The following is a 27541-nucleotide window of genomic DNA, read 5'->3' on the forward strand; positions in this document are numbered from 1 at the left end:
CTGTAAGAATGGCTTCTTTTTATGTATAGTATGTCATTTTGTCAGAATCTTCTGTCAGTAATAATGATTATAGAATTTACAAGAATGTACAATACTGAATGTATGATTAGGCCTTTTTACAAAACTCAAGGTAAATGCTGTTCTAAAGCTGGATAATTATATTAGAACATCTATAATTTGCCCTAAAGACTAATATTCATAAAATGGAATGTGAAAAATACCATTGATTCATACATAGTTCGTTAAATAGGATATGACTTACCTTGAACTGTGTCTCAAGTCTCATTTTTCCAGATGGGCCCGTTGTTAGGAGAGCATTAACATATGCATGAATGTGATTTTCTGGTACCTCAGTTTCTCTGCTCAGAATAGCCTCAACTAAAGCATCGTGAATGAAGATGTACTGCTCCTAGATGGATTGATAATAACCATGAGATCTTTGGCTCAAAACGTGTAAACACATGCAAGGTTGGCTGAATGTGATACATCAGAAGAGAGGACATTTTGGTAAATTGTGGTCATGGTTTGTCATTTACTATTACTCAGAATTTACACTCAGTGGCTACTTTACGAAGTACACCTCGACCTGCTCGCTAATGCATATAACTAATCAGTCAATCATGTGGTAGCAACTCAATACATAATAGCATACAGACTGGTCAAGAGGATCAGCTATTCAGACCAAACACCAGAATGGGGAAGAAATGTGATCTAAATGACTGACTGTGGAATGATTGCTGGTGCCAGATGGGGTGTTTTAAGTATCTCAGAAGTCTTGGGATTTTCACTCTGAATGGTATATAAAGTTTGCAAAGAGTGGTGTGCAAAACAAAAAACTAGTGAGAGCAAGTACTGTGGTTGAAAACCTCTTGTTAATTAGAGAAGTCAGAGGAGAATGGACAGACTGGTTTAAGTTGACAGGAAGGCAACAGTATTGCAAGTATGTAATGTAGTAATGCAACAGTAATGCATTACAACAGTGGTATGCAAAAGAGCATCTCTGAAGGCACAGATCTTTAAATTGGATGGGCTACAGCATCAAAAGACCTCAACTGACAGCAAAGAACAGGGAATGGAGACAACAGTGGGTATACATTCACCAAAGTGAAAAGTTAAAGGATGAATAATCTCACCTAGGCTGATTAATCTCAATTTTTGCTGTGACACACAAATAGCATAAACAGCATGAATCAATGGATCAATCCTGCCTTGTGTCAATGGTTCAGGCAGGTGTTGGCAGTGTAATGGCATGGGTGATATTTTTGGCACACATTGGGTCCTTTATTTCCAATGACACATCATTTAAATGCCACAGTCTACCTGAGAATTGTTGTTGGCCATTGCATACTTCTATGGCTACAGTCTAACCATTTTGTAAAGACTGTTTCCAATAGGAAAATTCACAATGTCACAAAGCTCTCAACATGTCAAGCTGGTTCCATGAACATTACAATGAATTCAGCCTACTCCATTTGACTCCACAGATACAGAATGTGATGAAATGGGAGATTCACAACATGATGGAGCAGTCAACAGATCTGCAACAACTGCATGATGCCACCATGTCCACATAATCTCTAAGGAATGTTTCCAGGACCTTGTTAAATCCAAGCCACTGTAACGCCCGATGATAACTGGTTTATGCACCATGGCCTTGGTGACATAGGTTGGTCTCATCAGAAAGACTGTGAATGAGAGGCAGGTATTGGCATCGAAGAACAGGAGTTGGTGCTAATGTGGAGAAGCTGTAACACTAGTTGGTGGAGCCAGTTGCTGCTGCAATAAAACATGCCAGCTAACATTGATTTAGACCATCTAGGGACCAAATTCAATGAAGGGTTTGCTGCATCAGGGAGTATGTGACCATATTGGTAGGACCGTGGAACTTCCTTCCTTCCATCCTGCAGTACTGGCACTCAGTGTGACGCATGCCACGAGCAGCAACATAGTAAAATAAGGGAACGCACATCTGCAAACAAGGGTCCCTCTGTTAGAATCCCCCTATAGGTCAAAGAATCCCTCTCATCAGCATAGAGTGAGAGGAAGTTGCTCCATTATTGGCTAGAGGGGAGAAAGCCATACAAGCGAAGGAACCACTTGCAACAGGACCTCTACTGACAAAAGAGGAAGAAAGCTGCCCAGTTCAGCAAAGCTTGCAATAAATGACAAACTGCTGCAGTATTAGAGACTGCCGAGGACAAGAGGGGAAGTGCTGCCCTAGAGACCTCGTGAGAAGAGGTAAGGGAAGAAACACCAGGTATGTGATGGTGAGTACATCCACGCAACATGCCAAAGGATCTCTGTTTGATATCTGCCTGAGAAGTATTTTCATAGTGAGGAGGGGTCATTTCAAGATGGCAGCATGGCTAGACATCCAGTTGAAGATTCCAGAAAACCCAGAAGTGAGAGCTGTGTCTGCAGAAAGTGACAGCATATCAGATGGAAGGTCTCTGGATATTTGACGTCAGGTTGGTCTACCTGGAAGAAAGTCCATATAGGCAAGTGTAAGGAGACAGGGCCCCTGTTGGAAGGGATATGCCGTACATTAGGTACAGTAGGTTGAGAGGAGGTGAGAGGAACTTTGGATGTGAAGTTCCCTTATGCTGTGTGTGTTTGAATGGACTATCATGCTGTGGGACCCACCATAGCACCCAGCAAAATCAGATATGTGATGCTGTTTACTGCATAAGGCTGAGATGTAGGTGTTTGTGTAGCATGGACATTTGTTAATCCATTTATATTATAGTTGTAAAGATTATTGTATAGGTGGAATAAGTAGAATTATTTATCAATATACAATCTATTGAAAGTAATGTGCTGGAGGAAGTTGTGGAAGCTGGAGAAAGAGGAGAGTAAATAAAGTTATTGGGCCACATGTAATCAGGTGAGAGTTTACAAAATGTGACAGTTAGCAGTAAACTCTCACACTACTACACTGATTGAGTTTTAGCTTCAAAATGGGAAAACATTTGGATGAGAGTTTAAATCGTGAGTATTTTTTGAGTCTAAAAACATGTGAGTTTCCATGTTCTCTGACTCTATTACATTGGCCGCGTTTAAAAAGTGTGAGAGTTTTTGAAACTCTCACTCTATTACATTTGGCCCATTATGTTTGTTCATCAAGATGGCCTAACGTCCAACATGTCTTTCATTTGTACAGTACTGCGCATCTATATCCATATGTGTCCCCTACACTGGGTAATCTTTTGCTAAGCACCTGGTTGCAGGTACCATACCCACAGTATAACTGGAGCAAAGTATAGTTAATGTCAGTGGATGTGCCACAAGATATTTGGTACCCCAACTAAGTGGTTCACATCATGAAGAATTCAGGTTGCTCTTGGAGCAAAGGGGGAGTCTACCCAGTACAAGCTGTACCTTAGTACCTTAAACTTGCAAACTGTACTTATGTAACAATATGTATGTGGTGAATTTGTCTTTATTGTCTATGATCTGTCTTAACCAAGGTTAAAATCATTATTTTTCATAAGACCCAAATTAATTGTTCTACTGAAACAATGTAACAATTACAATACTACAATTTTTTTAATGTCATTCTCATTTTGACAGGCAAAATAATTATACGAGTTATAAATGCATATTACATTCATAATATAGCACATTGATACAAATTATTATAATTCTAACCTTTATTTCAGTGGATTATATCTTCAAATCTTTTAGATGACTAATTATATTAGTTTTCCAAAATTACAATTAAATACTGGAGCTTAATTATAGCAACATTATACATGAATAGTTCAGCAAAGTTAAAGTCACAATGGAAATATTTATTGAAGTGTAATTTGTGAACAAATTTAGCAAATAAAAAGTAACAAAAGAACAACAACAAAAGATGTTACAGTCCAGATTTGCAGGGAATGTCTCACCATCAAACAAATAATCTTATAGGGAGATTTGAGTAGGGATGAACACTCATAGGTCCTGTATTAATAATCCAAATTTATACTGGATCTGCACTTGCAAATCACATAATGGCAATAATCGGGGAAATAAAATTGATATTTGCTATTATTGATAATCTGCACAAGCGTGTGCAATATAGGAGGCTGCCACGAGAAGGAGCCATTTATGAGACAAAACCAAAACTGAGACAAGCCAGCAACAGGACAGAGTGTTTGTGGTTGCACATGCATAGTTGAGACCGGGACATACAGAGGAGCAGAGTGAAAAGTGGGGTGAGCTGCCATCTGTAAGAGACAAAAGAGCGTTATCACTGAAGTACCCACTAATGATGTGCTGAGTGACCGTTGCAGCTGAGACTGAGAGCCAGAGACAGTTTGTCAGCACTGGGAGCTGCCGTTCAGCTGTAAGGATTAATCTACACCTAACTTATCTTTGTCTAGTACAACACTCGCATTTCTCTCAATCAGTGTAATGCACTTCACAGTGCTGTACACATTTTCCTGTTGACCTTGCCCTGCAAGTTCAGCTCTAGTAGACTCTCTCTACAAAGTACAAACACTGAACTACCCTCAGACCGAGAGTTCAGAAGAACTTGAGTCAAGTGAAGTAGTTGCTTTAAGCACTGAAGCCAGCCCAGGCCCCTTTCATATACTCAACAACTCCTCATTGATAAATAAACGTGTAGAGATCCTACTGCCCACTACATTGCAGTACAGACTGTCTTCCAAATGAATTTAACAGTAGCTGGGATAGCCTGAGACCTGGGATAGGAAAAGCAGCTGGCTCTGGGTGGCTGGGAAAAAGATATATTCACTGCTGAACAGATTCTCCCGATATATCATACACACCATATTGCAGGGAGAAAGAATTAATATCAAGTAATATTGGACAAGAATTTCAATATGTTTAATAAATAAATCTACAATGTCCATCCCTAGTCTTAAAGGATGTCTCTACTAATCATAGTGGGTAGGTTCCACATGCACCAGAGAAGGTATCTCTGGTATCCTCCCCAATTCAAGTATGATTTTAGGAGAGTAGAAGGGTTATGGTTGTGGCCCAGTTCTTCAAAAGTGTTGGGTATTCTGGGTGGGGATAAGGCACACCAAAGTGGTCGATGCTGGGGGGCATCAGGCAGATGCTTTTATTCCGCTGACTGTTAATTTTGTTGGCTACCTCATACCAGAAAAAAAAAATGCAAACTGTATTGTGGGTCATGTTGTTACCTCTGTTTGCACCAAATAATTTCTTTGAGTCCGGATGTGTTTTAGGAAGCCAAATATGTTTACAGTGCCTTCCTGATGAATTTGTTGCAGCATACTATCCAGGACAATATATGTTCCAGTTCTTCCCACACCCGCACTGCAAAACAGAACACACGGATAAATGAAGCACGTTCTAATACTAAAGAAGAAATCTTCCTTTAAAAATTAACTTCTAGGGCTTTATCCAATTAGCTGCGAGAGGGATGAGTTGCTGCTGCAACAGTGCGGAAACGCCAGCAAAAGCACCTCATTTTACCTCCCTCGCTGCCTGATCTCACAGAGTACATAGGCCTATGGGACTGTTAACAAAAATCAGCGTGTCCGGAGCTACAAAAACTGCAGCATATAGCCGCTAGCCGCACTACTCCAGGGCCGGATTAACAATGGGGCGGGTGGAGCTACAGCTCCAGGCCTCCCATTGAAAATAGGCCCTCACAGACAGCAGTGCATACAGGAAAAAAAAAAGTTTTTTTTTTTTTTCCTGTCAGTCAGCTCTCTCACCCAATGGCTGCCAAAATCAGCTTAGTGAATTCTGACCTCCCCACCTGTTCCCCTCCACTTGAAGCGGATCGATAGGCCAGGCCAAAGGCCCACTCACCCTCGGACCGATGAAGCCCCGCCCACCTCCGATGCCCCGCCCACCACAGACCCGTTGAAGCTCCGCCCCATTATACCGAGGCTCCGCCCCTGAACCGTTCTACTCCACTTGAAGTGGATCGATAGGCCAGGCCAAAGCCCCGCTCACCCTCGGACCGCTGAAGCCAAGCCCACCTCTGATGTCCCGCCCACCACAGACCCGCTGAAGCTCCGCCCCATTATACCGAGGCTACGCCCCTGAACCGTTCTACTCTAAAGGCAGCTCAGCCCAGCATGTCAGGATTTTTACTCAGGTCAGTGTAATGTCTGGCCCCTGTCTATATATGCATGTAAATATATATCTACTACCTATCTATCAATCAAATTAGGTGGGTATAACAGCTTATGTGTATAAGCTCTTATACCCACCTAATCTGTTTATAAATGTGTGTATATATGCACGTACATTTGTGTATATGTATGTATATATATACACACACACGTGTGTGTGTGTTTGTATATGTACTGTATGTATACACACACGCGTATATGTATGTACGTACTTGTGTGTGTATATATACAGTATATAAATATATATATATGTGTGTGTGTGTATATGTATATACACACACACACTTGTGTTTATATACATACATAAACACACATATATATATACAAATGTACGTGCATTTATATATATATATATATATATATATATACACACACGTGTGTAACTGTATATATATATATATACACGGACGTGTGTGTGTGTATATATATATATATGTGTGTGTGTATATGTATATATACATACACACACACGGTGGTAAATAGGGATGTACAGGAGCTTCAGGCACATTTAAGGGGACTGTGGCAGGTGTGGAATGATATGTAAACATTCATCATGTTGATAGGAGAATGTCAACATGGTCATAATGTTGAAGTTGTCCGTGTCGACATTCATGTAGACAGTGATGGAATGTCGACATATCATCCCTGTTGGCCCAGCGCTCACTGACCTGCTCCTGATGGCTGCAGTGACTCCAGCACGGCTTCCGGGTCCCAGCGGTCATGACCTCTGCGGCTCCAGTCTTCCAGTGAGTATCCCCCCCTAACCCTAATGCCTACCCCTAACTTATAGTACCTTTCCCTAACCTCCTCCCGCGCAGTTTAACTGTAACCTCCCCCTAGGGCCTAACCCTATCCTCCTCCCCCCGTAGCCTAACCCTAACCTTTCCCTAGTGCCTAACCCTATCCTCCTCCCCCCGTAGCCTAACCCTAACCCTCCCCTAGTGCCTAACCCTAACCTTCCCCTAGTGCCTAACCCCCCCATGTAGCCTAACCCTAACCTTCCCCTAGTGCCTAACCCCCCCATGTAGCCTAACCCTAACCTTCCCCTAGTGCCCAACCCTATCCTCCTCCCCCTTTAGCATAACCGTAACCTTCCCCTAGTGCCTAACCCTATCCTCCTCCCCCCGTAGACTAACCCTAACCTTCCCCTAGTGCCTAAACCTATCCTCTTCCCCCCGTAGCCTAACCCTAACCTTCCCCTAGTGCCTAACCATCCCCCATGTAGCCTAACCCTAACCCTCCCCCTAGTGCCTAACCCCCCCATGTAGCCTAACCCTCCCCCTAGTGCCTAACCCCCCCATGTAGCCTAACCCTAACCTTCCCCTAGTGCCCAACCCTATCCTCCTCCCCCTTTAGCATAACCGTAACCTTCCCCTAGTGCCTAACCCTATCCTCCTCCCCCCGTAGCCTAACCCTAACCTTCCCCTAGTGCCTAACCCTATCCTCCTCCCCCCGTAGCCTAACCCTAACCTTCCCCTAGTGCCTAACCCCCCCATGTAGCCTAACCCTAACCCTCCCCCTAGTGCCTAACCCTCCCCCTAGTGCCTAACCCCCCCATGTAGCCTAACCCTAACCTTCCCCTAGTGCCCAACCCTATCCTCCTCCCCCTTTAGCATAACCGTAACCTTCCCCTAGTGCCTAACCCTATCCTCCTCCCCCCGTAGCCTAACCCTAACCTTCCCCTAGTGCCTAACCCTATCCTCCTCCCCCCGTAGCCTAACCCTAACCTTCCCCTAGTGCCTAACCCCCCCATGTAGCCTAACCCTAACCCTCCCCCTAGTGCCTAACCCCCCCATGTAGCTTAACCCTAACCCTCCCCCTAGTGCCTAACCCCCCCATGTAGCCTAACCCTAACCTTCCCCGAGTGCCTAACCCCCCCATGTAGCCTAACCCTATCCTTCCCCTAGTGCCCAACCCTATCCTCCTCCCCCTTTAGCATAACCGTAACCTTCCCCTAGTGCCTAACCCCCCATGTAGCCTAACCCTAATGTCAACATTTTCATGACTGTCAACATATCACACCACACCTGCTTCGGTCCCCTTAAGTGTGCCTCAAGCCCCTGTACCATCACAATTTACATGTATATGTGGGTGTGTATGTGGGTGTGTAATGTATGTACACGCCCACATACACATATATATAGCATTCAAATGGGCGGCACTCTGGACGGCCTGTATAAAACACACTAATACTCAGTTTAAGTTATCAACGCTTCAGAACTTGTATTCATTCTTTTGTCAGGATTACTGAAGGGACGAATACAAGTTCTGAAATGTTGATAACTTAAATGGATTTTAATGTGTTTTATACAAGCTATCCAGAGTGCCGTCCATTCCACTGCTACATAGTTCCCTCCCTTCACAGGCAGTGGTAATTAGGAGGGCACCAGACGCCATAGCACTATCCTTTGCACAGGAGTGCTGGCCTACACATGCACAGTCAGCGGCATAGCAGGGCTAACTCCAGAGCGCCCTGTGCTGACCTCGTTCCCCTTAAGTGTGTAACGTCATGCCATTGCATAGATGTGTTGAGGCCACCGGCACCTGAAAATGCAGCACTGCCCGGAGTGTCCTGGGAGAACGCTGCACTGGCCACACACCTATGTAAACCAACACCACACCGCACTGGTCATGACCCCACATTACCAGTCACACTGCAACGGCACTTGTCACCTCCCCTGCAGTGACATACAATAGGCTCATCATGAATTTCAGCTCCAGGCCCATGTGGACATTAATCTAGCACTGCACTACTCGCACAGACTCACAGGGCGAATCTAATTAAATCGACCCCTTGGTGTTAGACTTTCAAGGGTGTTGTCTGTGCAAGGTGCATTATTTACTATCACATCTGTGCTAGCCAGCGGTAACAAAAAAAAAAAAAAAAAATTGTCCCACAATTTTTTTCAAGTAAAATCCTATTTTCCACTGCTGAACCATTATGTTTCTTAGGTGTTATATACGTTATTAAACTGCTGCTCTGTCTAATTTAGCCTGTCAGCTTGCCGTAGCCTTTGGCCACTAATGTTAAATTGACAGCTGTGCGGAGGTCATTGGAAAATGTACTTTATATGAGTGTTAATGACAAAAATACTAATGTAGGAACAAAATGAGCTCCAAAATAACTCATTTTACCAGTTTTTAATAGAGATGTGCAGGCTCGGATCGGTTCAGAATTTGCTGCCAACTTTCAGGTCTCAGAAAAAGGCAAAACGTCATCTTTCATGAACAAACATCATTTTTCATGGACTTTTGAACCGATCCAAGCTTGCACATCTCTAGTTTGTAGCCAGTTTAAAATTAATCCAGATCCAAAACCAAAATATTTCATGGTGGGTTTGACAAAACTAAACCAAAGGTTTTAATACTAAAACCAAAACACTGGGGTTCGTGGCCATCTATATTATTATACAGTATATTATATTAGTAAATTTTTTGTGTGCAGCAATCATCTTTACTTTGCAAATTTACTTTCAAATATATAAATGCATGATTTATAAGGAATAACATCCTGGGAACACTTCAGTCATTGTAATATAACAATTAGCCCCCTTTTTTGTGAATGCTGCATAGACACATTTCTGAAACTCACAACACAAGGTAATGATTAATTCACCCAGCCAGAGACAATACTAAATATAGCATACCTGCAGTGCACTACAACAGGTCCATTGGATGTACTCTTTGCAGTTGAGGCCTTCCTTACAAATGTGAGAACTGGAAGAGAATATTCAGGAACACCCATATCGGGCCATTGCGTATAATGGTACTGAGTCACAACACGCTCGTTCATTCTCCCTTTCTGGGAGCCCTGAGAAAAAGGAAACACAGAGTTGAATAATTCTGTATCCAATACTAGTTATACAGTACAACAGTTATACTGCATATATGAAGTGCAGGGTTCAGTTATGAATCATAATATGTGATATTAGCATGCGGTAGTAAGTTTGTCACCTGGGAATTATGTTATAACTGTACAAGGCTGAAAAAAAATGTTTTGCATTATATGCCATTGTGTGGTGAATTTGCCCCTTGTAGACTTCTGAATGTAAATAAAGTAGGTGTGTGTAATGGAGCGCTAGGTCTGGATTATGATTGCATAGAACAAAAGAATAGATGTACTAGTAGCTATGATTAGCAACAACACTGTAGACTTCTGACACAATCCTATGGAATACCCAAACCTGACTCAGAGTTCGGAACAAATAGTTTGAGGTTCTCACCTCCAAATGTGCTCTCTGTGGTGAGAAGAGTGGGACTTCTTCTGAAATAAGGTAGTGGGAAGAGACGAAGGACATTACATCTACCTAATGTAAGCCATGCTATGCTGATATTAAAGTAGAATGACACTGGATCACTTTATAAATAATAAAGAAACTTAGTTATAAAGTTATATTTTAAATATTATTTGTCAGTCTTTTTGTAAACTGGTGCCAGGATGTCCACGTTGCAAGAATCACCAAAACATCAGCCCTAAGAATTTTTAAAAAGCATGTTGTTAAAGGCATAATTTCCATTTTCGAATCTGTTTACTGTGACTTTTTTTTTCTTTTCTACCCCACCACATGATATTACCTAGGTGTGAATTTAGGTTAAAGATACAGCCGCACAACAGTAGTGTGAGCGAGGATTTTACTGGAGAAACTACCCAAGCTGGTTCATTTATGGTCGAGGAGATCAGTATTTGTTTATGAAAAGTGGTTTAGAAAAAAGTATGAGCATTTGCTAAAGTTGGTTCTATATAAAACATGTTAATAGAAAGGACAGAAGACGCTGTCATGAAAAATTAGTATTTGGTGTGCTAAATGTAAAATTTGCAGCCATAATTTCTCCTTTGTAATGCCTATTCCTTGATGAAAGAATGTAGCAGTATTGCAAACCTTTTTAATCTTGGTGTTCTGAAGGGTAAAGGTGCGCACAGTGTAATAGGCCAAGACGTGGGTGCTTTTCTGTGTAACCAAAAATGTGTCATATTCTTCACTGCCATCAGTTGGCCAATACTGGTCACACTTCCTCTGTAAATCACCAAAAAAATATGGTTACTAGATTTTAGCTAAGAATAACACAAGCATTTCAGCAAAACATTTTTACATTATAGTATTGTATTGTATTATACAATACTATATATTATTATTATTATATGTATTATATCTGTACTGCTGCATAAACACGTACAACCTGCACAACCAAAGATATCGCTGATAGAAGGAGAATAAGGGGTTTATTTACGAAGTGTACAATACAACTCAACACTTCTGTTCATGTTTATGCCCGGTATTTAAAAGGGCAGTGCTCTTACTAGCAAGACATGGCTAGTAAAACCAGAATATACTAAAAAAGCATATATCAGGCGCACACTACATAAACCTTATCAAACAGTTATATAAAAGGCTCTCAGAAGGGGTGTTTGGGGACACCCCACAAAACAAGGAATAAACAAATAAATATAGAAAAATAGAGAGCACTAGTGAATTGAAATTGTAAATATTTTAATAAAATATGAAATGACAATTTTAGTATCAATCATGTAACAACTTACAATGAAAATGGCCAATAAAGCATATTAAAAAGTATTAAAAAATAAAAAAAAATACCATATACCAGCTATAGAAAAAAGTAAATGAAAAATTAATGATTATCCGGAAAAACAGCAGTATGCTTCAATAAGCGTGTGTATATTCCAATCTTTTTATCACCAATATTTTTAATGTGCTCTTGTATGCCGTAAATCCAAAAAAGTAAAGGAAGACGCACAATGGGAATCCAATGATCCGTAGGGAAGAAATTAGTTCCTTGGAATGATTATTATTAGTCACCGGCTAGATTGCAGGGATAGGCGCCCGGTGCTAGTAATGGTAACAACACATCATAGGTAACTACTGCAGAGTGATAAAGAGTTCCACTCGTCACCGCTTAATCACCGGCTTACTTACAGAAATCAGCCCGGTGCTAGTGGCGGTACAGCGCATCAGAGGAGTCTACTGGGAAATGGTAAGGAGGGCCACTTGTCACCAGTTAATTACCAACTTACTCACAGTATCAGTACGGCTAAGGTAAACAGGTTCGCACATCCAAAGATAACAGCTTAGCTGTTGATCCCAACTGCACTTGTGCAGTTGTCTCTGTGTTGTCCAGAAGTCAATATCCCCCGAATTAAATGTATCAATCAATAGGTTAAATATTGAATAAAAAATAGCTGGTATAAAGGCTCCAAATCCTTAACACGTTTCTCAGTTTTTTCAATTGCAATGATTTCATCAGAAGGTGATAAAAAGATTGGAATATTCACACGCTTATTGAAGCGTAATGCTGTTTTTCCGGATAATCATTAATTTTTCATTGACTTTTTCTATAGCTGGTATATGGTATTTTTTAGTATTTTTTAATACTTTTTAATATGCTTTATTGGCCATTTTCATTGTAAGTTGTTACATGATTGATTTATACTAAAATTGTCATTTCATGTTTTATTAAAATATTTACAATTTCAATTCACAAGCGCTCTCTATTTTTCTATATTTATTTGTTTATGGCTAGTAAAAGCACTCCACGTTTAAGTATAGGCCATAAGCACGAACAGAAGTGTTGGGTTTTATAACCCGACACTTTGTAAATAAACCCCTAAACCTCACTTCAATTACTGTATACGTTAAAGCAACATCATTATGGAAAATTTGTCTTTTTACTGTTTAAATATATTCTGACCATATTCAATATAACATTTAATTTTGCATTAAATCTAGCATCAGGTCTGCAATTGATTGTATTGAAAAAAAACGTTTTTTTTTTATAATCGAATCAATTTCTTTAAAGTTCCCATTATGGGATTGTGCTAGAGAAACTAAAAACGGTATGTACACAATTGCTTGTTGTATTTATTTCTAGTGCATATGTATACATTAACATATAATACATACCCTGTGAGAATAAGGGGTTTATTTACAAAGTGTACATACAGTACAACCCGACACTTCTGTTCGTGTTTATGCCCGATATTTAAAAGGGCAGTACATTTACTAGCAAGACATGGCTATTTTTATTTCTAGTGCATATGTACACATTAACTTATAATACATACCCTTCCTTTCTCAACAAGGTTAGTTATCATGACAATAACTTCCACATTGTGCTCCCAAATCATTCTCCAGAAATCTTCTGCAGTTGACTTCAAAGGACCTTGAGCAGCAATATATGCTTTTGGTCTATTGTAACCCTTTAAAGAGAACACATAAAAGATAGAATTTTGTTATTGTTGTGCCATCTGAAACAAGGTTACTCATTAGTTATATTATTTATATTTACATTATAATATACACATCACCAGTCTGAGTATGATCACATGAAAATAATCTCTTTTCACATTATTATTTATGTATTACAGTGTATAAATTATTAAACCTGTTGCATGCCTCATGAGAACTGGAAAGGATATGTTACAGTGCTGTAATAACAGGGACAACTGTAATAACCCACAATGCAAAGCATTATGTTAAACACTGTGCATCACGCTACAGCTCATGTGGATGCCATTACACAGACAGATAATCTCCAGCAGCCTCTGCAGCTGCTGAAGACAGGGCCGCTATCAGGGGGTGACTATCGGTACTAGAGTCCCGGGCCCAGACACTGGCAGAAGGGGGGGACGCTCCTATCGCTGCTGCACAGGTGGCACTACCCCCTTGAGTGAAAGGAGGAAGCCCACTGCTACTGCCCGCTGCCGCCGGCCCGGACTACCCTGTCCCTATTAACTAAAAAGGGCCTTTCCAACCTGCATGCCATGGTGAGGCCCATCCCCTTGTTAAAAAAAACACCCCCTTGTTCAATAAAGTTTCTTTTGTAGTCGGCGAGCGTGGTGTCACAATGTCACGCCACTGGAAGGGAGAGGTCGGAAGAGCTGCGGAGCATGAGGAGCAGCGTATGCCGTCTGCCAGACCAGAAGTAGAAGAAGGGGAATAAGCCAGAAAAAGGGACTCTTCCTCAAGGAGATAAGGTAAGTAAGTAATGTGACTTTATAAACCAGGGAAGTGGTAAAAAGACTTGGACAGGCTTTACAACTTTTTGGCAAATTTATTTCATTTTTTTTGCGGGAAAAAGATAGAGGAGGAGGGGGAGAGTGGGAGGCCCAGGGGCAATGCCTATTTTGTCAGTCCCAGGCCCCACAATTTCTGATGGCAGCCTTGGCTGAAAAGGTCAGGAGCAGGTCACATGGCCAGTGTCAGGCAGTCAGACAGAGGATAGTTGGAAGTAGGTGACAGTATGGGAGACTCCTGAGGTAACCGGCTGGGAGGCTGGAGCTGTGCTGGCTGAGCATTGCCAGCTGTGGCTAATGGAGGCAGCTGTTTCTGGACAGTGTCAGTGAGAGAGTCAGCGCCGGAGTTTGCCTGCTGCAGGAGACCTCTATTGTACTGTAGAAGAGCTGTGTCAGTGAGCTCCATTGGAAGAGAGCGCTGGTGCCGCCCCTGAAGCCTCCCCTTTCCTGTTGAGTGACAGCGGAGGCTCTGCACTGATGAGGGAGCGCTGTATCAGCCTCTGTGGCACTGAACTGCATACTGCTGCCGACAAGGACCAGGTAACATTTCCTACACTGCGGCCAATTTGACAAGCCTGGGTTTGCATCATGAAAGTGGCCATTACAGCAATGTATTGAGCAGCATGAACCTTACCACTGCCTTGTTCATTCACCAATACACCAGCAAAGCATTAACCAGATATATGTGCAACAACCCAAGGGTATCTGGCCAGATAGTGATCATCTCTTCTGGAAAACTCATTACATCTTCATTAGGATTTTAAATAGGAATTGTTTATGTTAATGTATACTGTTCAATTAAAAGGGAAATAAAAGGGAGCACAAATCTTTAATGAAAAAGAGTTCCTGCTAAATAAACTGTCATAGGGTGTAGTAAATATGTGAAAGTCTGTGGTTTGAATATATGTATTGTGAAGCTGTATATGTGACGTTTATTACCCAAACTGTCTGAAAAATAGTTTCTTTGAAAAAAATAAGTTCATTTGAAAGGAAGGGAGCAGTCATTTATGTCTGGACTACTCCTCCTTACCGCTCTGGTGGAATAAGAAGATAAGAGGAAGTGAAACAGCATAGAGGAATTCCTTTCCCAAGCAGCAAACAACTGAGCACACCTATACAGCACCTGGCAGGGCATCACACAACAATAGTAAGTGCACTGTGGTACAGTGGTTTGGGGGGTCCTGATGAGATGGCAAGATGCTTCCACATAGGTTTCTTGGCTCAGTCTCTGCCCTGAGCTGAACCTAAGGAGCTCTAGTTACACAACTGCTAAGCTAATAAACCTACAGTATAAACTTCTACCAGTTGCACAGTTACATTGTACAATTGGCCTGTCACAGACAAGATAACTTCAATCACAATGATTACTTTTCATTAGTATTCTAATAATCTCCTGAAACATACAGTAAAGCTATAAGCATGGCATTGTACAACTTATGGTAAATGTTTTTGGATTTGTCATTATGCATGGAGCTTGTAGAAAACATGACATAAATAGAAATAATGTTTTGACAATCAGTGCAAGGTGAGATATTGCAGAGTATACTGTATAACACATACAATTCCCATTTACAAGCTGATGAAACTTTTCATCATTTAGGAGACTAAAGAAATGTACACAGCAAGTTGCTTGTAAATAGAGAGTATTCATTGTAAAAATAAAAGTCTTTTAGGCCCTATATTTGCAATGGAAAAAAACAGCATTTCGATTTAGGAACAAACCCAGCTAAAAGCTACAAATTTGCACCTGGACGAACTATGATGTAATGTAACAGAGGAAAATGTGGTTTTGTTAATGCAGTAAAAATACTACCTGCTATTATATGTAGCATTACACTTCTGTCCGGCTTTATTTGTACTATGTGATGTTGAGGGGGACAAGGGTGCAGCCCCTCCAACTCCCATTTTACTTTTTCCACCCACTGCAGCTCAACACGGTTACGCTAAAATTGCACATTGAACTTACTTACAAATGAAGCCTATAATGCTTAAATATTATCTAATTAAAGATTCAAATGTTAATTATCTTGAAGTTACTGGAAAAACAACGATCAATTGAAATATAATTTTCCTGACTACAATTAGATCATCAAAAACATTTACTTACATCAACATAATTTGCATTAATGTAATCAGTTGCCTTGCCGTCCTTCTCTCCCAGCTGTGCAAGCTTAACTCTGCTGTGATCATCTGTAAGCAAATGATTTTAACTAAACACCAAGTGGTGGGTACTGCAGCAATGAGATCATGCCAGATTTTCATGTTAGTAGAATAATACAGTTGAAAATAATTCAGATAATTATCAAGTTATCAACAATTTCTAAACTGTAACCATGTCTATTCAGAAGGTATACACACCTCTTAGCAAAGTAGATGCCAGTTTAAGCTCACACTGGGGAAAAAGCCTTCCTTTCTGCTCCCTGGGCTAAGCAGGTTTAGTTAACAATGCTTTTTATATCTACATAGTAATTGCAGATTTGCTCAGTCAGACTGTCCAACAAGCAAAGCATAGGTTGGGTCCGTGGGACCGTCTTATCAATGTTGAAGTGCCCAATTGCTGGTAAAAATGGGCAATAGGGCTTGTTACGGCATTGTCAAATAGATGAAAAGAGTTATTGATGTCTTCACCTGCATTTTTTTGTATGTGGAAAGTTGTTTAAATACTGCCACAATACATCTCATCATGGCATAAACAGAAAAAAAACATCTAAAAAAACTATTCTTGTTAAAAAAAACACCTTTTGCAAAAGATCCAGGAAACACAGGCATTGCCATGTTTGCTCTTCCCTATCTATCTATCTATTTATCTATCTATCTATCTATCTATCTATCTATCTATCTATCTATCTATCTATCTATCTATCTCATTTGCGGCAGATGCCTTGTACTGAGAACTGTACTCATGTATGATGGCTGGTTTAATACAACATAGAGTCCAGTACACAAATCAATATGAGACTCCTATGCTGGGAATAATGAGTTGCCAGCCTTGATATAGAGAGTCATTTGTCCAGTACATCATCTACCATGCCAGCTGCCCAACAGCCTTGCATGACGAACTTAGATATAGATATAAAGTTATGTTAGCAGAGATCATTTGCCCATGAGAAAATTAATAAATAAGTTGTAATGTTTAGCTATTACGTGTAGCCCAGTCCAGTAGATCCAGTAACACTGTGGTTGGAACACAACTAATAGTATATAGTTATAAAACAAAGTTTAAGATGGGCCGAAGTTTTTTGGACTGACCAGTAGTGACCAGGAATGGTGTTCCTCTGTTACCCTCAATCGTATGCCCTGTCCACCAGCTTGTTATCTGCAAGTATTCCTAATTCTTTCCCGTCAGATTTGACCAGTTGTATTTCATTCAATATATGCATCCTAATTCTAACCATGATATACATTTATTGTTACATAATTGTTACCATGGCTATGTAATTATCAGCAGCTCAGTTCATATGCCCATCTTCCTATTTTTTACAACTATCTGGTGGGCTAATTGGCTCCTTTTATATTATACTCTCAGGGTGGATTTAGTAAAGCTTGGAGAGAGTTAAAGTGGAGAGAGATAAAGTACCAACCAATCAAACCCATAAAAAATGTGATTATGAGATTCCCAAAAAGAGATATGGGGTGAAATACTAATGTTTGGGAATAACCTTTGTTTAGTGAAAGTGGGCACAGCCACTTCCACTCCTCAAAAAACACTTACATTTTATAAATTGAGTGAGTCAAAATGGAATTCAAAGGGCAGACGTTCCCAAAATTGGTCAGAATTTGCTTATACATGGGTGAATTAGTCCAAGTTGAGTTTCTTGGGTTTTACACATCTCTGCCAGAATTCACTAAGCAGCCTAATCTAACCGATTCATTTTTTATGGGCTGTATAAAATTATTTTTAAAAGTTAGGCTAGGTGCCATCTGGGCAGATTGATAAGGTTAGACAGGGGTCTAACATGCAGAATTACAAATAGAGTAATGCACTTTTACCATATCCCAGTAATGACAATATAAGGCCATAATATGGAGATCACATTCCTCTACAGTTATTATTACATTGTATACTTACAGGCAACAATGTTTATGTATCTGTTCTTATTTTTGTTTTCCGGGTGGTTTGAACTGTCACATGTTATACCTAAATCAACAGTGCAGTTTTGAATCTCCTGCAAATAAAATAATAATGCAACACTTACATACAGTACATGGTGTGATTCACTAATACATTTTATGGGCTCTCATATTCTGTAACTCATTGGTTCAAGGTTCAAGATTTAGCTATTCTAAGAAATGACAATGAAACATTCTTACCTGGTAAAACTCTTTCAGTGTCTAATGAGGGAGTGAATAAAAAAAAAACATGACATAAATTTCACAATGTAAACACATGAGGGAATGCTAAACAAAACTGAAATGCAACTGATTAGTGATTCCAATTAATGTTTAATTTCTTGGGAGATGGCACAGAAATGTTAGCCTCTTCCCACACAAATTAAGCACAGATCATGACCGTGTTAAAACGTAAAAGAAAAAAATGTATAAATATGTATATACATCAAAATAATGTGCAAAATAGACAATGTTATAGTCCTAAACTGTACACTAAGGAAAACCTCTTGAAAAGAACATTTTCATAGCTGCCAACATTTATTAATAATTTCCCTTGATGCGTTGTGGGTACAGTGAAGAACACTGCAGCAGCCTATCAAATGGACTGCCTCATACACTACAATCCCTATCATGTCATGGTAATTGAGCAAACTTATAATGTACTTTTTACATTTTAAATAGCCATCTGCAATAAATGCTAACTGATAATGTCATGGTAATAAGAATAGACAATGAGATGTGCATAAATTATATAGAATAAGAGTGATTTCATTGTGCCTCTCATTGTAATGAGACAGATCTCTAAAACGCTGGTTAGCCCCTGTAGATTAGAAGCTGTTGGCAACTATATCTGGAGTCTACACACAATCCAGGAAGCTATTTGTGGGCTGGAATATGATAATGTAGCCTATCAATGCACAAGGAATCAGTGGAAAGAGCCATTCCCAGTATACATAAGACATGTACAATATCTTAAACGTACTGGCCACGGTGAAATTCTATGCATTCTCATGGACATAGGTTGGTTGCTTTATTTATTTTATTAACATTTACTTCTATGGTGCCAGCATATTCCGTTGAGCTTTCTCTAATGTATCTAGTTATCTGATGCTGAGCTTAGTTATTATTAACTAGAATGAGCATTTCTGATAAATAAAATTGTATATTACCAACCTTTATCAAAGTTACAGATGATGTTACTGTACTTGATACTCACTGAGTCACAGGGAGTAAATACAAATGATACTTCTCACATCTTCACTGACAGTGCAAAGTGTACCTCAAATTCTTCAGTAAATCCGTTTCTTGCATGTAGCTCTGCCACATGTTTCGGAAATTGCTTCAAAGGTATTGCTCCAACGTCATCTTAAGCAAAGATGAAAATATATGTATGACATAATGTCACCACATTTTACCAGTTTTCTTTTTAATTTTGAAAACAATACTATAGTAATAATAATATAATTATATCTGCAACATTATTGTTTTCACAAACATAAACATCATGGTTAATGTGTTAAGGTGTTTACATGTATTTAAGACATTTTTTCAGCACTACATCACCAAAAATAACTAAAGATCAGATAACTATGTTGCTATATAGGCATACTGGGCCTGATTCTGGGTCTATTGGTGGTCACCCATCTGCTCAGGCAGAAGCATCTATTGGTGGTCACCCATCTTCTCAGGCAGCAGCGTCTATTGGTGGTCACCCATCAGCTCAGGCAGCAGCGTCTATTGGTGGTCACCCATCAGCTCAGGCAGCAGCGTCTATTGGTGGTCACCCATCTGCTCAGGCAGCAGCATCTATTGGTGGTCACCCATCTGCTCAGGCAGCAGCGTCTATTGGTGGTCACCCATCTGCTCAGGCAGCAGCGTCTATTGGTGGTCACCCATCTGCTCAGGCAGAAGCATCTATTGGTGGTCACCCATCTGCTCAGGCAGCAGCGTCTATTGGCGGTCACCCATCTGCTCAGGCAGCCGCATCTATTGGTGGTCACCCATCTGCTCAGGCGGCAGCGTCTATTGGCGGTCACCCATCTGCTCAGGCAGCAGCGTCTACTGGCGGTCACCCATCTGCTCAGGCAGCAGCGTCTATTGGAGGTCACCCATCTGCTCAGGCAGCAGTGTCTATTGGCAGTCACCCATCTGCTCAGGCATCAGCGTCTATTGGCGGTCACCCATCTGCTCAGGCAGCAGCGTCTATTGGCGGTCACCCATCTGCAAATTGTGCAAATGCCGCTACAAACTTCAACCCTGGTGTACATCCATGTGGCCGAATGTGAAGGACTGATACGTCTACTTTCAGCATATGGAGACACGGTAATACCGATTGGTGCATCCCTAGACGTCACCATCGGTCGTACCATCAAAACTTGCACCAGTCTTCTGGCCGGTGCAGTTTCTCCGTCTGACAATGGCCTCCTATGTCTGTGGCTGTGTGTCTGTGCATGCAGCTGCTTTCATTAACACGCCTGTATTACTCATAAAATACGCCCACTGAACGGACCAGTTTTGCATGCATCAGTGCCTTTGTGCGTTCACTCTGTGTCATGCACGTGCCATCAGAGCTTTTATGAATTTTGGCACATGTGTGGTTGTAAAACAATTGCCCAACTAAGAAAACATCGGCATTGCGTGCGTCTGTGCATCAGGCCCAGTAGTCTCTCCAACTCCGAAATTATTAAAGATATTTAAGCTATTTCAAGCAGTACAATATGGTATATTAAAGCTGTACGCTGTAATACACATAGGGAATGATAGTTGCACATATTGCAAGTTAAGCTGATCAACTCATGCCGAAGTCATATAAATATAAAATAGCTTCAATAGCATTAACCAGGCAATGGCAGAGGATCCTATTTCTTTTTATTTGCACAATGTGATCACACCCCTCTTGTACCCCACCCCTGTTTTTCTCTTCTTTACAATAATTGCCTAGCAGGGCACAATACTTTGTAGTTCTTTATACATATGTGTTTGTGTGTGACTATATATATATATATATATATATATATATTATATATATACACACACATATATACCAGTATATACAGTAACTATACTATGCCATAAACTATGGCATTGTCCACTCTCAACCAAGCAACGCATCCCTATTTATTTCTATGACAGTATCCATGATTGACCTGTCATTTCAGATTTGCACTGTACACCAGGGTGGTAACTAGGGTGGTGCGACCTGTGCCATGACACCGCAGGGCAGGGGGCGCTGTTCTGTCCTGTCAATTTTCCTGTTTATTATCATTCTTACTTGTAGCTTCCTCTTCTTTTATCCCCAGCATCTCCTGGCCTCCCCTACCTCTTCCCCATGAGGCCATGGCTCTTTTTCAGGTGCACTATCTTATGTCCCTAGTTATAAATTGGGAGGGGGGCGCCAATGCTCTCTCTGGCACAGGGCACCAAAATGGCTAGTTACGGTTCTGCTGTACACACTGGGCTTGATCCAATAAGCAGCAAATTACTTGCAGCACGAGTAACTGCGGCTGTATGCCTCCGGACTCACACATTTTTGTTCGCAGCCCCATAGGTGTGTGTCTTGTGGTAATTTTATTATGTTCTTTACAGGCAGACTACAGGTGCTAGATGGCTGCCTGGGACTTGTAGTCTGCCTGTAATTAAAAATATTATGGTCTATTTTATTACTAATAGCCCCACATCCACTGCCACCAGGGCTGATTGTTCGTCGGTGGGGGGACTCATATTTGTGGAGAAAAATGGTCTGTAATATTGTTTGAATATTTTTATTATATTATGACTATATTACCTGACTACTACTCTAGCATCTACATACTTAGAGATGTTCTGTGGGAACATAAGGTGTTCTGGGGGCATCACTTCCTAAACCACAATGCATGATAGGAGGAATAAGAAATGATCGCTCTAGCGCTGTGGACATCCAATGCCTCTTTCAGTTTGAAAATACAGTGACCAAAGCTGAACACAGTATGTAGGGAAAAAATCAGTAATTTCACAACCATTAATCGGCTGATTTACCTCTAGAAAAGAAATAGTATGGAGGCACATGTGTTGGTTTGGATCGATATCCCGGACAACCTTCTGAGACCCTGATACAGTAACTGATATATGGAAATAGTGGGACCAATATAAAAGTATGAGCAATTGTGATGAACAGCGGTTTAATACTCTTTAAGTGGGATTTAATACTGAATACGGTAGTTAATGTACAGTCATCTTCTGTAAGGAGACACAATATTTATTTTTGGAGTCATTGGAGCTGCTGCAAAGTTGTTTGCAAAATGGGTGTAAATTACAGCATATATGCACATAATACACATCTCAAGGGGGTGTAGTTGAAATGCTGGCTGTCAGAATAGCGGCGCTCAGAATGCTGCCACTGGAATCCTAGCACCAGACAGAATCTCAGCGCCAGCATCCCAGTGGAAAGTAGTGGGTCAGGGGGGGGGGTTTACGGTTAGAAAATAGGGCTAGGTAGTAGGGAGAGCGCTATGGTTCGGCACTACGGGGGAGTGTTAGGGTTAGTCACTAGGGGGGGTGTTAGGTTTAGGCTCTAGGGAGGGAGGTTAGGTTTAGGGTGCTGGGAGTGGGAGTTAGGGGTAGGGTTAGCATACTTACCGACAGGTGTCCTAACTCTGTCGGGATGCCGGCGTCGGGATTTGGACCACCGGGATCCTGAGCGCTGGCACTCCCGTACCTAACCCATCTCAAGATAGCAGCATTAGCAACATATGCACCATGTTTATGCCAGGCACATGACTATAGCAGGTACAAAAGATACACCCACCTAAAAGATATATATGTGCCTTTCTGTGGGTATTTATGAGGTCCACTTTCCTATACAAACCACCCCTTTTCTTCCCACACTCTGTCTCTATAGTCAAAAGTCATCGGTGTTTTAAGAGGAGGGGCCCAAGTGCAGTGCTCCCCCAGGCAGGAGCCCCTATCCACACCTTCTGCCAACTGCACCATTTTCCCAGCAATGTATTCAGAAAGATGTGCAGAATTTAGCAAAGACTCTAGTCATCCCATATTGCTGAAAATATGGTGCCACTGGCAGAAGGTCATGGAGGTTGGTTAGGCTGCACTGTAGACTGTGAATGTTCTGGCTGCATTATAGTTAGGACAATCGGCATAGTACTCCCTTATTGTGTTTCACTTTGTTTATTTTAAGTTGAAATGTGGTTGCACAATATCAAATGATGACATTATTTGTCTAAGGGCACCTTATAACAAAAGATAATTTACACAGAATGATAGAGTAACTACACACTCAGCTATGAGATAACGTCACAGTATAACAGAAGATGTTTGATTCTCAAAATTGTAATACAGATGTAACTAATATCACTGAATAAAAGATATTCTGTTCACAAACAAGCTTTAGTTTCTGTTGGGATAAGTAGTAAGCTAACATAACATCTCACAAAGCATTGAATATCTGTATGTACACCTTAATAGTTAACAATATTTCTGGATGAGTCCAGTATATGTAAAGAATTAGGAAACCAGTAGCTGGCATATCATGTCACAGTATGTGTAATAATAAGTGTTTTCTTTGACAAAGACACATCAGCTTATTGATGCAGAGCCGTTATTTACATCAACAGATGTTCACCATTTAGACCACCTAATAACTTAGTCTTAAGATAACAAGAATTTGTTGATATGATATTAGCGCCCATCTGTTCTGTTTCAAAGATGAGTGGAAATGAATACTAAAATTGAATTATCTTGAAAGCCTAAAAGAAAAAAATCCACATATGTGCAAATGCACCTTCACACTTAGGAGGCAGCATCTGGCAGCAGGTGTGTGTTTTATAATTAGTTTCAAATACAGTAACAAGCAATAATAGCTAAACGAAAGCATTGATGAATTCGCTCAGAAAAGTAGCTGTGCACTCAAATAAATAAATAGTAACCAGTAGACAGTGGCTATTACTATAGTTCAAGTACTTTAGGAATAAAGACTGCATGAGTATGCTAAACACTTCAAAATACCAAACATTTCTATATAAAAGTTACAGCTATGAAATCAGTGGAAAACATTGTACTATCTACTACTGCTGCCTGAATAATATACACATTTTCCTTAGATATAACAGAAGGAATTTTGAAGATCATAGTTGTGTATTTTATGAATATATTATGCAGTAAAATAAAGGTCTGCAAAAATGACAATTTGTAAACACTAGAGTTATTTCAACAAGGTTGACAGTTATTAAAAAAATGAAAAGTATTTTATTCAACCAAGAGTCAACTGATAAAGACATTAATTGTAAAATGAGTCTCAGCTTTTGTTGCTCTGTGTAGTTAATGCAATAATAACAGAAGCGTTGGGTCGTTACTGCATGGATACCTGATCACTACTGAGAATAATGATTCTGACAGGAATATTTAGGATGCATGTGCTTGGTGTTTTGCTAACACTTTCTTTAGTTTAACAGCAGACACCAGATCAGAAGGTATCAACACTATGGGTATAATACCTGCATGTCATGGCCCTAAGTTTCCTCATTGAATTACACAACACAACTCATACAGACTATAAAAAGCAAGTTCAGTGAATCAATAGAGGAGAAGGACTTTGGATGATATGAATGTTACTCATGCAGAAAAGCTAAGGGAAAAGCCAGCAGGTTTTATAGGAAGATACTTGAAATACAATTCTGTAAATCTTTTGGAATATTAACCCTCATGATCCTAAAAATAAGATCAATAATGTCATTCCAATACTTCTGTATATAATAAAAGGACCGATGCAGATCACATACAATTTATCACATTAATTGTCACACTTGTCCTAAAATCAATCTGGTAGATACCAACTAGTAATATTACAACCCAAATTCAATGACTACTTCTCTGCTGCAAGGTGTTAATTGCAGCAAATTTACAGGTCCACTTAGGGGTCTATGTACTAATAATTGCAGTATTGCCACGATTATTATGTATACAACTCGCAGGGGATATTTTAATTTCTAATGAAAATATCTCAACTATGTACAAAGGGGAACTCGCAGGGACAGCGGTCGCGGTAACTGTGAGGTATATCATCGGCAAATTATGGAAGTCTTTCACAGTAGTGAAAGACTTCTCCGGGGAAAGCTGACACTGCGCATGGGCAGCACAGACACTATAATGGTTAGCATTATTGCCTCACAGCACTGAGGTCGTGGGCTCGATTCCCACTATGGCCCTACCTGTGTGGAGTTTGTAAATTCTCCCTGTGCTTGCGTGGGTTTTCTCCGGGTGCTCCAGTTGCCTCCCACACTCCAAATATACTGGTAGATCAATTGGCTCCCAACAAAAATTAACCCCAGTGTGTATGTGTGTGGTAGGGAATATAGATTGTAAGCTCCACTGGGACAGGGTCTAATGTGTATGGCCAAATATTCTCTGTAAAGAGCTGCTGGAATATGTGAGCGCTATATAAATAACTGGTAATAAATAGATAAATAATAAAATGTGACAGCCGGGGGCTGCGGGGGAGAGATCAAAAGATCTCCCTTATACACTGGGAACCCACACAGGCTTACAGCAGTTTACACCATCTGAAGATGGTTTAAACTACCGGGCCTTTTTGGAGTTTAGTACATAGGGATCAGATCGTAGTCCCCATTGTTAATAATGGGGACTGCGATCTGCAGAGCTAATTAGCATTTTGCTGGACATTTCTGTGAAATCTACTGTATTGTGCTATTATTACACAGGAGCAATACATAAAATTATGCAGAAACTGCAGCTTCTGCATAACTTTATGCAACAAACAGATTGTTACATAGGCCCCTTAATATAATGTTGAACATGAAAATGCTTTAAAACAATTAGAATTTTCAAACTTAAACAAATCCGTGTAGGGAAATCAACCAATGACGGGATGTCAGGTGACATAATATCCAATGTTGTAATTATAAGTTTGTTTCCCCAAATAACATATTCCTTTAATCAGGAAGTCTAGATTACTGTGAAAAGGAAGTAATGCTGTAACATTACAATTTTAATTATTTCCCTTGATAAATAGAGGATCTGTAAGAATCTGAAGGTTTCCATAGTCAATGGAAGAGATAGAGGGAAACCTACTGCGAGGATGTTCTTTTCTATTATAGAAGCTAAGCAATTTCTCTCCATAGCCTATTCTACAATTATTATACATATCTCTGCAACTGATATGTATCTTATGTCTGCAATCTGAATTACTGAGTTAAATTTTTAAATTATAACTATGTTTTTTTCTCTGAACAAATAAATATAGTAAACATGGTATTAAATAATCATGATGTCTAACTAACAATGGAAGAGCTAATACAGGATGTAATAGTTTTGGAATAATTATAATTTTGAAATGTTTTTCCATATTTACAATTTTCTAGTTATAGTTTTATCTATTTTTATAGTTGCCCCTCCAAACTTCTTCAAAGACTTGCCTACTCTTGTCTCACATGCTTTCATTCCTCATATAACCTACTGTACCTACTTTAGTCTGGATTTCACTCCCAACACTCCACAGAATCTGCACTGACTACAGTGCAAGACTCAGCAAGAGAAGACAGCTTCATACAGAGCAAGTTGTTGACAGAAAAGTGTCCAGTTAGAGGTAATGAAGTAATCTAATTAGAGAGATTTGATAGTGAGAGATACATACTGTAAAGATAATAGAGACAATTAATGGCAACCAAATTAGTTCAGAAAGGATAGTGCATGTTATAGAGAAAACATAGAAAGTCCCACAGCAGAGCCGTAACTAGGGTAGTGCCAACTGTGCCAACGCACAGGGAACTGCAGGGCAGGGGGCGCTGTTTGGGCCTGTCAATTTTCTGTTTATTATCATTCTCACTTGTAGCTTCTCACATTATCACTTGTGCTCTGTCTGGCACAGGGCGTCAAAAAGACTAGTTACGGCTCTGTCCCACAGTGTGTAATTCAGAGCGCAGCCATCTTTTCTTTGCACTATTTTGAAGAAGTGGCACTATCTTCTATTTTGGCAGCTACACTCAATCACTTTGATATCGTTATCGTTGACGATCATCCCGTGTGTATGCACCATTACCTTTCCTGGACTAAACGAACAACCTTGGCTCATTTCAATTACCAGGAAAAAAAGTCACTGAAATAAAAACTTGAAATAAAAAAAGCGCACCCTAAACCTAAATCTCCTGGGGAGGGTGCCTAACCCTAACCTCCCCCCTAGTGCCTAACCCTAACCCCCCCTTTCCCTAGCCTAACCCTAACCTTCCCTGGGTAGGTGCCTAACCCTAAGTCCCCCCGGGGGTCCCTAAACCTAACC

General features: G+C 40.3%; 1 protein-coding gene across 5 annotated transcripts in view; it reads right to left on the reverse strand.

Moving 5' to 3' along the window:
* Positions 1 to 27541, reverse strand: part of PTPRZ1 (protein tyrosine phosphatase receptor type Z1) — a 218178-nt gene that overhangs the window by 29913 nt on the left and 160724 nt on the right. For 4 of the 5 annotated variants that reach the window (XM_088457662.1, XM_088457660.1, XM_088457663.1 and 1 more), the window contains 9 exons: positions 19538 to 19623; positions 18460 to 18480; positions 18218 to 18314; positions 16256 to 16338; positions 13198 to 13332; positions 11000 to 11134; positions 9767 to 9930; positions 5154 to 5289; positions 263 to 409 (listed from right to left, as the gene is read on the reverse strand). In XM_088457662.1, coding sequence (XP_088313788.1) covers positions 263 to 409; positions 5154 to 5289; positions 9767 to 9930; positions 11000 to 11134; positions 13198 to 13332; positions 16256 to 16338; positions 18218 to 18314; positions 18460 to 18480; positions 19538 to 19623 — 1004 coding nt within the window. The remainder of the gene's footprint in view (positions 1 to 262; positions 410 to 5153; positions 5290 to 9766; positions 9931 to 10999; positions 11135 to 13197; positions 13333 to 16255; positions 16339 to 18217; positions 18315 to 18459; positions 18481 to 19537; positions 19624 to 27541) is intronic. The other variant, XM_088457661.1, reaches the window with a different exon arrangement.

The sequence above is a fragment of the Taudactylus pleione genome, unplaced genomic scaffold, assembly GCF_031769625.1.
Source record: "Taudactylus pleione unplaced genomic scaffold, aTauple2 ptg000041l, whole genome shotgun sequence".
In the NCBI taxonomy this organism is placed as follows: domain Eukaryota; kingdom Metazoa; phylum Chordata; class Amphibia; order Anura; family Myobatrachidae; genus Taudactylus; species Taudactylus pleione.